The sequence below is a fragment of the Elephas maximus genome, chromosome 19 (genome assembly GCF_024166365.1).
Source record: "Elephas maximus indicus isolate mEleMax1 chromosome 19, mEleMax1 primary haplotype, whole genome shotgun sequence".
Taxonomy (NCBI): Eukaryota; Metazoa; Chordata; class Mammalia; order Proboscidea; family Elephantidae; genus Elephas; species Elephas maximus.
Window position 1 is genome coordinate 11,444,815 of NC_064837.1, and position 14,423 is coordinate 11,459,237.

Sequence of the window (14,423 nt, forward strand, 5' to 3'; positions counted from 1 at the left end):
AACAGGAACCACACGGAGGGGAGCAGCCCATGGGGAACCCTCATGTAACAGACCTGCCCACAGCCCATCCCCACATCAAGGCCCCACAACCAGTGAGCCCCTCTGCATGAGAACAAAGCGGACCCCCTCTTCCCCCAGCTGGCCATGCAGGGCAGCGCTCCCTACCAGCTCCAGGACACGGCCTGAAGCCCAGCCTGGGTCCCCCCATGCACCCTCATGTGCCGCACCCTCTCTGAGCACTTTCTGTCCATCCCTAAAAGTCAAACCCTCCTCAAGGATCCAACCTGCTTCCCCAAGGAAACCCCAAGAACATGCCCCAGGTTCTGGAGACAGGAACCTAGGAAGACCCCGAGGAGAGAGGTATAGTGGAGCCCTGCTAGGAAGCCCCAGGTTGGGGGGTGACCTTTGTCAGTCACACGCACTCGGATGGGTCAATGCTGGTGCTTGAGATGAAAAGGTGCCTCCTGATCTCACGCCACACCCCCTACTGGTAGGAGGGTGCAGGGTCCAGGGCAGCCTCAGAAGGGCGGGTCTGCCCCATCTCTCATGCGGGGGGCGGGGGGAGTGGGGTGGTGGGGGGTTGGGGGTGGGGGTGCTGCAGAGCCGGTCTCAGGGAGGGAGCCTGGCAAGAGCATTTGGGGTGCTGGAATCCTGGAGGCCATAACACAGTAATCCATGGAAGGCAGGTGGAGTGTCAGGACCCACCACACCACCTGGTGCACTTCCTGGGAAACACACACACCCCATCCCGCCTCGGGTTAAGGGGGAGCGCTCTGTGATCACAGGGGGCCTGGTTAGCAGCAGGGCTGGCTGGTGGGCTCTCTGTCACCTTGGACAGGTCCCTAACCCCACCCTACCCTCTGAGCCTCAGGGTCCCTGGCTGTAAAAGGAGAGACCATACCTTTCATTCGACAACCTTGAGGCCCCTCGGAGCTTTCCTTGCCCACTCTTCCTTCCTAAAACCAGAAGGCTCAGAGCAGGGGGGACCCAGGTATGGAGACTTCAGGAGGAAGGACATCCCAGGGAGAACAGACTGATGAGGGCTGGGCCAGACTTTGCCCATCCAGGGCAGGCCACTCTGGAGCCCACCCCTCCCTCAACACAGCCCCTTGCCATGCTCTGGGGAGGCCTGAGCTGAGGCTCTGTTGCCCTCACTGTGGGAGTGGGTAGCTCTGCTGGGATGGGCTCTGTCCACCCCAGACCTGGCCACACAGGAACCCCCTGGCACACAGTGCCCCCACAGCCTGGCCCTCAGTAGCAGAGTGTCCTGTGGGCTCGGGGGCTTTCTGTCAAGCTGTGACTGGGCCCAGCTAGCTCTCCCTGCTCAACCTGGTGGTCACCACATCCTGAGACCTCAGGCTGACTCACACGAATCCAGCTCCACATCTGGACTCCATATGGGGCTGGCACTCATGGGGGGAGGTCACATCTGGCTGGGGAAATTGGAGGATCCCCAGGAGGCCAGTGACCCCCAGGGAAGGGTCAGAGAGCCTCTGAAATACCACGCCACGTGCTGCTGCCTGGTCTCCTGAGGACAATCCCGGGAGGTGGCCTCTCCAGCCACCACTGCCAGCTGCCTCCCTGGCCTCAGCTGGGGCCCTGTCAACTGCCTGCCTCCCCATGTGACCCTCCCATTGGGGGACAGCCCCCGAGTGCTACTCTATCATCTGTGCCCACACCCAAGCCCCAAACTCACGCCATGCTCTCAATGCAGGAGCTTCACCCACATGCTGGGTGGGTAACCTGTCTGTTCTCAGCACTTGAAGGGACCAACCCTGACCCGAATAGCTATTGACCCCCAGGTCAGAACAGGAAGGGGAGGGGTGTAAAAAGGGAGGAAAGGCCACCATGTGAGAGGCCCCATGTCCCCTGGGCTAGATGGAGGAAAGAGGTCCAAATTGTGTGACCCCCCTCACCACCCCGACTCCCCTTCTATCCAGCAAAAGGGACCAGACAAGAGCTGGAGGAAGATGGGGCTCCACCTGCACCCCCACTGCCACCTCCATCCCTACCACCACTGACACTACGATCTAATCCACATCCAAAAGAACTCAAGTCACTTCAACTCCGAGCGACCCCACGTTACACAGTAGGGCTGCTCCAAAGGGCGTTCTTGGCTGTGATCTTTACAGAAGCAGACTGCCAGGACCTTCTTCCACAGCGCGACTGGGTGGGTTCAAACCACCTACTTTAGGTTAGTAGTCAAGCGCAAGCCATTTGTACCACCCAGGGACCTTCGATCCACATCAGCACCCTGGCAGTCTCCACCATTTCCACCATTAGCCTATCTCCACCTCACCTCCACGGGTGGCGGGACTGGCCACCAGCCGTCACAGATCTCCCCATAACCTTCCTCCAGCCCCATGGCCATGCCCGTCGCTGGAATGGTCAGGCCAACCTCACCTCTCCCAGCATCACTGACAGCCCCCCCACCACGGAGACCGTTCCTGGCTCTGTCCATGAAGGTGTCTTTGTGGCCTGTCTGCCGAGGCTGACCAAGAGCCAAGAGTCAAGAATCCCGTTGGTCAAGGGAGAGTCAAGGTACCAGTTCTGGAGCCTTCTAAGGAACTGCTGTGCCTGCTCCCCATGCTGCCAAAGGCTCAGCTCCCTGGTAGGAGGGAGGAGAAAGATCTCAGGCCTTGGAGTCCTGGTCTTGGGAGTGTTACATATCTGGTTGAGCCTCGGTGTCCCATCCACAGGGATAAAACTCCCTCTGTCGCACCACATTGGTGAGGGTTCAGTAGGGATGAGAATGAAGGGGGTGAAATGCCTAGTCCAGTGCCTGGCCAGGACAGGAAATGGGAAACCCTTCTCCTGGATTTCTGTTGCCTCAGAAGGTGCCAGAGCACACAGGGGGTGGGGTGCATGTGCTGATATGTCATAATCTTGCTTAGGTCCCCAGACCACCCTCTGCCACCAGGCCCCCAAGAAAGTCCACAAGCACACAGCCTAGCAAACCAGCTTCTCCCCACAGATGCTGACAGGACTTGCCCCCTGAGCGGCGTCCTCAGGACTAATCCTTATGGGATCTCAGGATGAAGACTGGAGACAAACCATCTTGTGACAAGTATTTTGATTTTTCCATCTGGCGGTGCCAAACTGTCTTTCAACAAAAGGGGTGACTAATAAACATTTCTGGGAATGGGTAATTTTTCCAGGAACTGGCAAAATTGAGATGATCTCCCCTTTCAGAGTGAACGGTCCATCTTCCCCGTTGTCCTGAATCCCAGGGTGGCAGAAGGGGCAGGCAGCAGCACCCAGGCCATGCTGGGGTTCAGGCAGGAGCCCCGTGTGCCCCCCAGCCAGAGTGGCTCTCCATGGGGTGAGAGTGTTATTGGGGCACAGGCTTGCCCTGAGGCCTTCCAGGGACCCTCCCTAGCCCCCTCCATCCTCCCTGTGCTGCTCCCTTGTACCCAGCATGCTCCCTACCGCCCACTCGCTGTTCTCTGATTTCACGGCCTGTTTCCAGCTTCTGTGCCCTGGAGAACTTCCCCCTCTGCCTGGGATCCCTGCTTTGCTGGTAAACACTGGCCCCTTGGGCACCCACCTCGGGCTGCACCTGTGCTGACACCCACGGCACCAACCACCTTCTGTGGCTCTCATCTGTGTCTCTGTCCCCTCCTAGACTGTAAGCTCCGTGAGGGCAGAGGCCACGTAACCTCACACATGCAACCTCAGCACCACGCTGGGACGGGCCTGCAGCTGCTGCTCAATGAACGATGAACGTGTGGAGGGAAGGCCTGGGGGCATGGGCGTGTGAGCAGCCAGGATTTCTTGAGACGTGCATCCCTGTGCATGTGTGAGTGTGTGCATGTGAGTGCTCATGTGTGCATGTGAGTACGCACATGTGTGCGCACGTATGCAGTGTGTGCTCATGTGTGAGTGTGCGTACGTATGGGTGCATGTGGGTGTATGTGGTGTGTGCTTGTGTGTGTGGAGGGTGCCTGTGGGCTACAGCTGTGGGAGGCGGGGAGGAAGCAAGTGAAGGCTGCAGGACAGTGGAGCCTTTACGCTCCTGTGAGCAGCTGCATCCAAAGGGGACAGGGACAGACAGAATAAAGACAGCAGGGAGCTGGAGGAGAGAGTGCAGGGGGCTGGGGGAAGGCCAATGAGCCTCTTACAGCCGGGGAAAGGGTGCGGAGTGGGGAGAGGACCTGCCAAGAGGGGCTGGGGGCATTCACAGCAGAAAGCCAGGAGAGCGGCAAAGCCAGGACCTCTCTTGGCTCCCAACTTCCGTCTCAGGCCAGAGCAGAGGCTAGAGGATGCTGTTTTCTACACCAGCCAAAGAATATTCCAGGTTCCAAACCTTCGCCAGGCCTCAGCCTAAAGTGCCCAGCCCCCACTCAGGCCTGGTCCAACATCCCTAACAAAAAACCCAGGTTTGGGGACCATGAGCACAGGGAACCAGTGCCATCCTCACTGCCTTGAGTCAACTGGTGAAGCCTGGTTTCCGGGTAAATGCCCCATCAGACAGGCATTTAACCACCACAGGGAGGCGCTCTGCCCATGGTTCGCAGGCCCAAAGGAGGCAAACTGTGTGTGAGCACATGCGAGCACGTGCACCACACAGCACAGTCACGCACACACATACACACTCACACACGCACGCGTGCACAACTCAGAGTTTTTCCAGAGAGGAAGGGCCCTCTGAGGTTAGGCTTCCCTGGAGAACTTGGCAGGAAATGCTAAAACGTTTGAAAATAAGAAAACCCCTCTTCCCTTTACTTGGCCTTCTGTTCGGCTCTTTTTCAGGCATTTGCAAGGTGAACTGGATTCCCCTAGAGGGCAACAGAGGACAGAGGTGGCACCCCAAGATGTGAGCAAGGGAGATGGCAGCGTCCCCACTGACCCCGGTGCCTTACAGATGGCGCCTGGCGTGGTGGGGCCTTCTCAGTGTCTCATCTGGAAAGGCGCCATGTCCCCAGGTCACATTGCCATTTGATGAGTGAGGAAACTGAGGCCCAGGCTGTCCAAAGTCCCACAGCAAATTGGGAATCACATCTCCAGACTCTTGGGCCAGTGCTCCTTGCCCTACAGATGGGCACAGGCCACGCTTCCCTGTCACGGGGTCTCTCCATGTGAGACGCATGGCAGGGCCTTAGCTTTGAAAACAAAACAAAACAAAAAAACCCCATCCCATTGTCATTGAGTTGCTTCTCACTCACGGCGACCCCATGTGCTGTAGAGTAGAATTGCCCCATAGGCTTTTCTGGGCTGTAATCTTTACAGAAGCAGACTGCCAGGCCTTTCTTCTTCAGTGGCACTGGGTGGGTTTGAACCTCCAACCTTTACGTTAGTAGTTGAATGCAAACTGTGTGCGCCACCCAGGGACCTAAGGCGGCCCCCAATTCCTTCTCACCTTGCTCAGTGCTCATCCCAGCCCTCCTTGGTTGGGCCCTCTCTCATTAGTAAACAGTGCCAGAGAGATCACAGGGCAGGACCAGCCCACTCCAGGCCACTTCCCAAGCCCCCTCCCCACCTGTCATGCACTGGCCCCTTCACAGGGTCCGTGAGGCCCAAATCTATGTGCTCCAGCCACACAACATCAAGACCCTCCTCAGCTGGCCTTGAAACAGGAAAGGGGTCCTGGGGCTGCTGGGGGTCTGTCAGAGCAGGGCTATGCTGGCCCTGGGCCTTTCCCTCCCAGCCCTCCTTGGCCTGGCCTCACCTGCTCTCTGGCTCCTCCTCCTCTAGCTCCTCCTTCCCCCAAGGGTGGCCCAGGTCTGCCCAGGAAGCAGAGAGGTATGAGAGGGGTGCCCCTCCACACTCCATGCAAAGTCTCCACACGATCAGGTAGACCCCAACTTAAGACCTCACTCCCCAGCTCAGAGCAAGGCCTGCACCTGCTGCCTGGGCTGCCCCCACCCACAGCCCATGGACCCTGGGCTGTTCCCATTGCCCACCCAGGCCCTGTGGGTGTCACTCCCTGAGGCGCCGCCCCCCTCAACAAGCCCAACACTCATTCAACCCCATCCTGACGCTTTCTTTGTCCTGCCTCCTGCCTGAACACATGAGCCTAGAAGCTGAGCTGGGGTGGGCATGACTCCCCAGCTTTTGACAAGTGACCCCAAGAATGCCAAGGACAGCTCTGGGGACTAGAAACCCTAGAAAGGGTACAGAGGGGTTTTGGGGAACGACGGGGCAGTGCCAGTCCCAGCCTTGGGGAGGCAGACTGGGGACCTGGTTAGGAGGACGTTAAGGCTGACAGCCCAACTGCTTCAGCTCCATCAGCTCCCTGAGGCGGCACCCGCTTCTCCCCACCCCACGCGCTGCTCCTCAGTCTTGTCCTGCAGCAGGAATGTGGAGGTCCCAGCAACACTCCAGGAAGGACCATGGTGGCCAGGTATGGTGAAGTCTGGAAGGCTGGGCACGCTCACCTCTCTTGGTCCTGTGACAGGTATGGCCCTGGGGCCTAAAGGTGGTGGGGGAGGGACAGCCCTGGAAAGGCAGCACTGGAAGGAGAGGGAGGCTGGGCCACCACCTGGCTGTGGCACTAGGCTGTGTGACCTTGCCTGGCTGGGCCAGCATCCCCATCTGGGACATACATGAGAGAATGACGCTGCTATCTGAAGCTGCTATCTTTGGCACCTGCTTTCACACCGATAACCCATGAGGAAGTGAAAAGGACAGGTGAGGTGTGGGGCCTGAGGTGGGTCAGGGCAGGGCGGGGTCAGGCGCACAGGGCAAAATGGAACCCAGAGGCCCTCCCCTCCCCGCCCCAAGAGGGCGCCGCCAGCAGGGGCTAAGGGGCTCTTGAGGGTCTATAAAAGAGAGGGCCAGGCCCCCTTCAGCAGATAGAGGGGGCTTGCCTGCTGGTGTGCGAAGGGTCCAGGGCCACACCAGCTTATTTTGACACAGCCTGGGGCCTCTCTATGCGGCTGCCATCCTGGCTTGGAGGCAGCACTTCCTTTATCTTTAAACAGTCTCACAGTGTGTTTGCAAAATCAGGATTTCTTTTCCCGTGGGAGTTTCCATACTACCTTGGGCCACAGGCACTTTAACGGGGCTGTTGAGAATTTACTGTGAAACCCAGAGGGATTATGAAGGTGGACTTCCACAGCCCCATGAATTCTGAAATGACACGCTGAAACCTGCCAGCTTGCTCTGGCTTCATCCTGGTGGGGTAGGGGTGGGGGATCAAGCAACCTGGGGGGTGGGTGAGCCTCAGTGTGTACTCTGTATGTATGTACATGTGCACACACACACACATGCACGCGTGCACACACACAATAAAAAGAGAAAGTTTTAGAAGTTCTCAAAATTCCTTTAGGGTCCTTGGGGCCTCATCATTCATTCCATTATGATAAAATTTCCTGACCATTTTCCTTATTAAAGGGAAAAAGCCCTTAAATCTGGTTTCCAACAGCTGGACCAGTTAGGACCCACGGGGCTGGAGTTCCAAGGTAGGGCTGCCAGACCCCCGGCCCCGGAGCTCCCCACAGGCCTTGGGGACGGAGGCGGGGCCCTGGACAGTAACACTTCCTCCACAGCTGGTCTTCCCTTCCTCACCTATCTCTTCCTTCCTACCTTTCTCACAACTTCCTTGGGACCAACAGTGGTAGAGGCCATTCCTACTGGGTCCCCAGTAGGTACCCTGGACGGCAGTGCTGGGTGCTTTCCACACCGGCGCAGCAGGTGGTATCATCTGTTTTACAGACAAGGAAACTGAGGCTCATATAAGCGCCAGCCTCACCCCAGGTCCCACTGGACTGGAACCCACGTCTGAGTGGTTCTGAGGCCCCCTTCTTGGAACGTACGGGGGCTATGCTGTGAGCACTCTCCTTCAAACGGGGCGAGAAGGAAGAGGAGTGTGATGCGGTGGCCTTGGGAGGCTGGCTGGCAGAGCAAGGCCATTCTATCCCCCCAGAGGATGCCAGGCTCATGCTGGGGTTGCGGGGCTGCCGAGGACTTGGGCGGGAACTTGCCTCCAGGACCAGCGGGAGAGGGGACAAGCAAGACAGGACGGGGCGGGGAGGGAGGCAGGCAGATATGCAAAGAGCAGGCACAGCCCTGGCCTGAGGCAGCCAGGCTGACCAGGGTCGGGATGAGGGCCCCATGGTGGAAGATCCCAGGCCCCAGACAGCAGGACCACACACAGGGACCAAGCCCCACAGAGCCTGCCACAGGCTGGGGTGGCTGACGAGAGCCTCAGCAAGTGCTCAGAGCAGGCAGGTAAGAAGGGTCAGATGGAGGGGGGTCCACTGTCACCGGGGCCAAGGAGGATGGGGTGCAACAAGAGTGGGGACAGGACACGCTTTCCGGTGAAGGGAACCGGAGGGTGCGGCTGACAGGGAGGCCCTCACCTGGGAAAGGCCCTCAGGGATCCCCCCTTGCAAGATACTCAAACTGCAAGTGCATCAGAATTACCAGTTGTTGCTGGCTGCCATGGAGTCAGGCCCCCGACTTACGGTGACCCGCACGTACAACGGAATGAAACACTGCCCCGTGCTGCACCATCCCCACAATCAACTGCAGATCAGACTGTTGTGATTTATAGGGTTTCACTGGCTGATTATTTAATGGTTGCCAGGTCTTTCTTCCTAGTCTCTCAGTCTGGAAGCTCCACTGAAACCTGTTCAGCATCACAGCAACATGCAGGCCTCCGGTGGCTGTGCGTGAGGCGCATTGGCTGGGAATCGAACTCAGGTCTCCCACATGGAAAGCAAGAATTCCATCACTGAACCACCAAAAAGTGCAGCTCCCCCCACGCTACCTCGGCCTTGCAGAAGCGCCTCCCTGAAGGGTGCAGCCTCAGGGCCTGCATGTAAAACACACATGGAGTTCCCACCCCTTTCTGCCTGCCTGGAGGACTGCACTCTGAGAAACACAGACTCAGGATCAGTACGGTACAGATGAGGAAACTGAAGACCAGAGAGGTAAAGCGATTGGTATACAGTCACAAAGTCCATTGGGGCAAAGTGGGGAACCAGAGCCCAGCTTGGAAATCCCAGCCTCTGGACTGCTCTGCTGGCCTGAAGGCCTCCCCACAGGCCAGCTGGGGCCCCCTCACACCCCTTGCCTCCGAGGGCCAAGATGGAAGAGATGAGAAATCCCTGGGCATAGAATCCATCCGGCTTGTCGCCTGCCTGTGTCCACAGGTTGGGCTCCTGGCCTCCCACACCCACCCAGGGCCACCTGCACCCCAGCCCCACTCCCCACTGGTCCTACAGTCCCTCCCCCTCCCCAGACACTGGGGATCCCCTCACTCACCATAGTCCTTCTTGCAGTACTTTTTCATGTTAATCTTCAGCTTCCCTTTGGAGGCCTTGCAGTAGGAGTCGCAGTCTGAGGGCAGGGGAGAGAGCAGAGACAGAAGCTAATTAGGCTGGCGATGAATAGCCTGGTGGGGCGGGTGGGAGGCCGCCTCTCTGAATACCCGCAGCCCTGATACCCCTCGGCCAGGCCTCGGCGCGGGCTCAGGCAGGCGGCCATTCAGGGCAGGCCCGGTCTTCTAAAGAGGCATTGGGACAAAGGGCCCCCAGCCAGCCCCTCCTCTGGCCTGACGAATCCTTTAGCCGCTGCCTGCAGGCCGCCCCAGCCTTCGTGAGACTCCGGGCACTCGTATTGTGCCACCCAGGGCTTCTGAGCGCCACACAAATTCCCCCTGTTCTTAAGACGCAACTGGAGCCTGATTAAAGCCGATAGAGGCCTCATTGTCACCCCGCGCCCCGGGTCTGTGTCAGATGCTGGCTTTCACAGCACAGAGCCTCTGGCTGGGGTCAGGCCCCAACAAAAGGGGTCACAGAGGAAATTAGCAGCCCATGAAGCATTAGAAAACCCCTTTGGTGTCCACTCTACTGGAGTGTGCAAATAAAATGCCCCACGGAGGGAGTTCAGTTCTAATGGGCTCTACTGCTGAGAGGCAGGGTTGCCCAGCCTGCTGCTGCTGGTGTCACTTCAGGGGCTTCCGGAGCCCGGAACGAGCAGGCAGCGTGTGCGGGGTGCCCAGGCCTGCCAGCAATCGGACTGCTTCTTCTGGGGCAGCTGGCATCTACCCCAGATACAGACCTCCATCCCACCCCACCATGCCCTCTCCCTGCCGCCTCTTCCTGCTCTTTGGGAAGGTGATGTAATTCTGTCACTAGGTCCTCATGCCTGACAAGCACCCCCAACACTTTACATGTGGACTGTATCCCATTCTCACAACTATGCCTCAATGTGTTATTCCTATTCTGCAGACAAGAGAGCTGAGGCCCAGAGAGAGCATTCTACCCGCCCAGTGAATTACAGACAGTGCCAAGACTGGGCCTTGAACTTGGGTCTGAGTTGCCGAGGCCACTGGGCTCTTGGTATGTCAGGCTGCATCTGGATAAACTCCAATGGAGTCCCACTCAGTGCGAGCCAGGTGTGAAGCACAGCTGGAGACCAGCAGCCAGGCTGTGTTCTAGGTGTCGAGGTGAGGCACAGCTGGTCATGTGGGCTGGGTGTGTGCTGGTGACGGGTGGCCAGAGGGCAACTGGGCATGTGAGGGGATACACACACACATCAACAGGTGACCTCTCAGGAGCAGCTGCCAGCCCCTCATCCTGCATGGTGAAAAACCCAGGCTCAGGTGGGGGAGGGGAGACTTGCCTGGGAGCACAGGGCACAGCCAGGCCCCCCAGCGCCCCTATGGCTTAGACCAGCAGGGAGTATTCAGAGGACAGAAGAGCAAAACTGGAGACGTCCCCCATCCTAAGTCAGCACCCTGGCCTCGTGGGAGGCAGCTGCCTCCTAAACTCTGGGGTGCACTGACTGCAGCCTCAACTAAAGTCGATCCCACCCAGTGTCCTGCAGCCGTGGGCCTAGCAGCCCCCTGCCCCTCCCGGGCCAGTTCTTGGACCCCAGTTAGCAACCAGTCCCAAGAAGTGAGAGAAAATCAGCCCCTTCCCACTGCCCTGTGGGACACAGGGATGGCAGAGTACAGAGATAGTCCACCAGCTGGAAGACTGGCTGGTTATCCAAGTAGGGCCCTGTTGGGACGGAGGGGCTGGGTCATCCAGGGTGACCTTCATTCTACTATGGCCAAGCCCGAGGAGTCAAGATGAGAGGTAACGGCAGTTCTGATACACAGATCAGCACGTCGTCACCACCATCATCATCCCTTCCCTCAACTACGTCTCTCAGCCGTGTCTCTGCCAGCTCACGGGGCAGATGACGCACAGCAAAGCCACTATTGTGGCTGAACCCGGCTGTGAGCAAGTCCTGGCAGTCCTGAGTGAGCCGGCTGGGCTCGCCCCACTTGCGCCACTTAGGAAAGTGTACTGGAATGCAAGCAGGCTGAGTGACATCCCCGCAGGACAGCCATGAATCCACTCTAACGTCTTTCTTGTTGGTCTTTAAGGAAGGCTCTCGCCCATGTCAGGACTTAATTCCCATCACAGGAAATCACGAGCTGCCTCCTCTCAGCGGGTCGGGACACGTTGCTGCGTCCTGGCCCTGCTGTCAACTGCCTGGGCTCACAGAGCGCCCCTTAGCATGTCAGCCCTTCTGAGCCTCAGGACACCTTTGCGAGAGAGGTGTTGCTACTCTCACCTTGAAGATGCTATTCCCAGCCACAGCTCAGACAGACACTAGACGGGCCTCCCAAATCCAGCCCTGCAGTGCGGGGCAGAGGGCAGCAGCCGAGTCTTCCCAACAGTCTGCCGTCTGCATCGCCAGCTCACCTCCTCTCCTTCCCTCTGCACCACTCTCCCGGCTGGGGAGGATCTTTGTTGTTGTTGAATGGCAACCCCACATAAGACAGAACGAAACACTGCCTGGTCACGTGGCGTGCTCATGACCACTGGCATGCTCCAGTTCACTGGTATTTTCCAACCTATGGGCTCATCTCCCAGCACTTTATTGGACAGTATACTATTGTGAGCCATAGGGCTTTCACTGGCTGATTTTTGGAATTAGTTTGCCAGGCCTTTCTTCCTAGTCTTAGTCTGGAAGTTCCACTGAAACCTGTCCACCATGGGTGACCCTGGTGGTATTTGAAATACTGCTGGCACAGTTTCCAGCATCTAGCTACATGCAAGCCACTACAGGATGACAAACGATAAACGGTGTTGGAGTAACCCATCTCCATCTAAAGCTCCCATTTTCAGAGCCAAGTATCCACCTGGGACAGAACTTGTCCAGAAGGTGTGGCACCCATTGCTGGCCAATTAAATCAAGCTCCCAGGCCCTGTCTTGACAAATCACAAGAGTGACTGAATGAACTGTGATAACAATGAGGAACTGATGAATACCAAGAGTCTGCACCTCAAGAACCGCAGCCACAGACATGGCGCTTTCAAGATGTCACTGTTCTAATGGTTTACATGGCTCCTCTCAACTCTTCCTTTAGCCCATTTTACAGAGGAAACTGAGGTACATAGACCTCAGGGACTTGACCAAGGTCCTGTGGCTAGTGAAGCAGCCTGGCTGCAGAGTCTACGCTCTCAACCCAGTGGCCCCCAGTGCTGCTGTACAATGGAACCACCAGGGAGCTTTAGAGACCACAGATGGCCTGGGTCGCACACCCACAGATTGTGATTGAGAGAGCAGCCTGAGGGTCTGCATTTTCAAAGCTCCCCACTCGGAGGATTCTCACAGGCAGCCGGGGTTAGAGCCCCTGTCGTAACCAACTGTAAGATGTCAGGAGGGCAGGCCCGGGGTCTCTGCATCTAAGACGTACACAGAGCACCAGCTTCCTGGATGAAAGGCCTGGACGGGTGCTTTACTGACTTAAGCTGGAAGAGAACCTCGAGCTGTCTACCCTTACAGCAACTGGCGTCAGCCTCGGAGTGCTGGCAATTATTTATTATTTTTGGTGGGTTTACCGTCTTTCCTCTCAGTCAGCTGAAAATTCTTGTCCAGTGTGCTTGTTGCAAAGCGTCCCCTACTTCCTTCAGATCTGCTGACTCTAACTCAGTTGTGCCATCACCCACCTGTCAGTTTGTCCTACTGTGGTGACTTTCATGTTGCTGTGATGCTGGAAACTGTGCCGCTAGTTACTTCAAATACCAGCGGGATCAGCCACAGTGGGCAGGTTTCGGAGGAGCTTCCAGACTAAGACAGACTGAGAAAAAGGCCTGGTGATCTACTTTCAAAAACCAGCCAATGAAAACCCTATGGATCACAACAGAGCACTGCCTGATATAGCGCTGGAAGATGAGCCCCTAGGATGGAGGCACTCAAAATACACAGTGGCCGCAACAACGGACTTGAGCACACCAACCATCGAGAAGATGGCTCAGGACTAGGCGATGTTTTGTTCTGCTGTGCGTGGGGTAACCATGAATCCGAGTCCGCTCTACAGGAACTAATAAAGACAAATCCGTTGTGAGCTACGACGATTGAAAAACCAAGCTTGTTAGTATTGTATGTAAAACATGGGTAGACAGTCTTGGGGTGAGAGACTGAAATGTCCTCCTTCGGGGTAAAATGAATAACCTTCAGGATGTGGACATTGTAAGAACTGCTTGGCTGCTTGGGAACTACTTGTTTTGGTCATATTCCAGATAGCTGCATTGGACAAGTGACCCTGGATAAGAGAATTATTCCTGTAATTTCTTCCTCTATCAAATATACACCCAGCTTACAGAGACAGCTTTAGGTAGACAAACCACAGCTTTCACATGCAGCTTTGACTTTGTCTTCAGAATGGTATCTGCTTGGCAGCAACCCACATAGGCTCTCCCAGTTCTGTTCTAAAATAGCTATTAAGACAATGAAAGAACGAAAATTCGCAGTAACACCAAAAACGAAACTGATAGATGACCCCATGTTGGAATCTGGGAGCAATCTCCAATAATTAGAGGCAGATGGGGGTGGAATAAGCAAAACCTGCCCAGGTTTTACCTCCAGACATAGCCCTTTGTCTGATGAAGAGAAAGATCCTGGAAGGAGGGAGGATGACAGACAACCACCAGGAAACACGTGGGCAGGGGCCATGGTGGTGACGCCATCCTACAGGGAGAGGAAGCTCAGGAGGGGAGGCAGTGGTGGCAGTGCAGATGTGAACGTGCATCTTGATCTAAATCACTGATGCAAAGACTCAGAAAGTCAGTCAATGGGAAAAGGGCAAAGATATCACTTCCAGGGAGCAGAAGTGACTCTACATAAAAGCCTAGTAGGAACAGGAAACTGGAGACGGAGGTGGGCATGTCCCCCTGCCACCCAGTGTGGATTTGAGACAGGAAGCCAGCCGTCACTCTCTAGTACAAGGGTCAGCCATAGACGGTAGGTAACCCAATGGAGGTGGCAGACTTAAGCTCTAAAAAGACACAGCCTCTGTGAAATAGGGGCAGAAAACCATAAGGAGAGGCCAGGCTGTGCTGAAAAGGCCGTGTAGTGATATAAAAAGGGCCATACAAGACAGAAAGAAGAGTTGATAAAACAAAAGCTAGAACAAAAACCTAAAATCCCAGTAGCTCAATTAAAATCCACTTTGGAAGCAGTAATGGGAAATGATA

The 14,423-nt window shown here is 56.5% G+C and overlaps 1 protein-coding gene across 2 annotated transcripts in view; it reads right to left on the reverse strand.

The window, feature by feature from the left end:
• Nucleotides 1-14,423, reverse strand: part of NTN1 (netrin 1) — a 252,362-nt gene that overhangs the window by 7,696 nt on the left and 230,243 nt on the right. For both annotated transcript variants that reach the window (XM_049861263.1, XM_049861262.1), the window contains exon 6: nucleotides 9,211-9,285. In XM_049861263.1, the coding sequence (XP_049717220.1) occupies nucleotides 9,211-9,285 (75 nt within the window). The remainder of the gene's footprint in view (nucleotides 1-9,210; nucleotides 9,286-14,423) is intronic.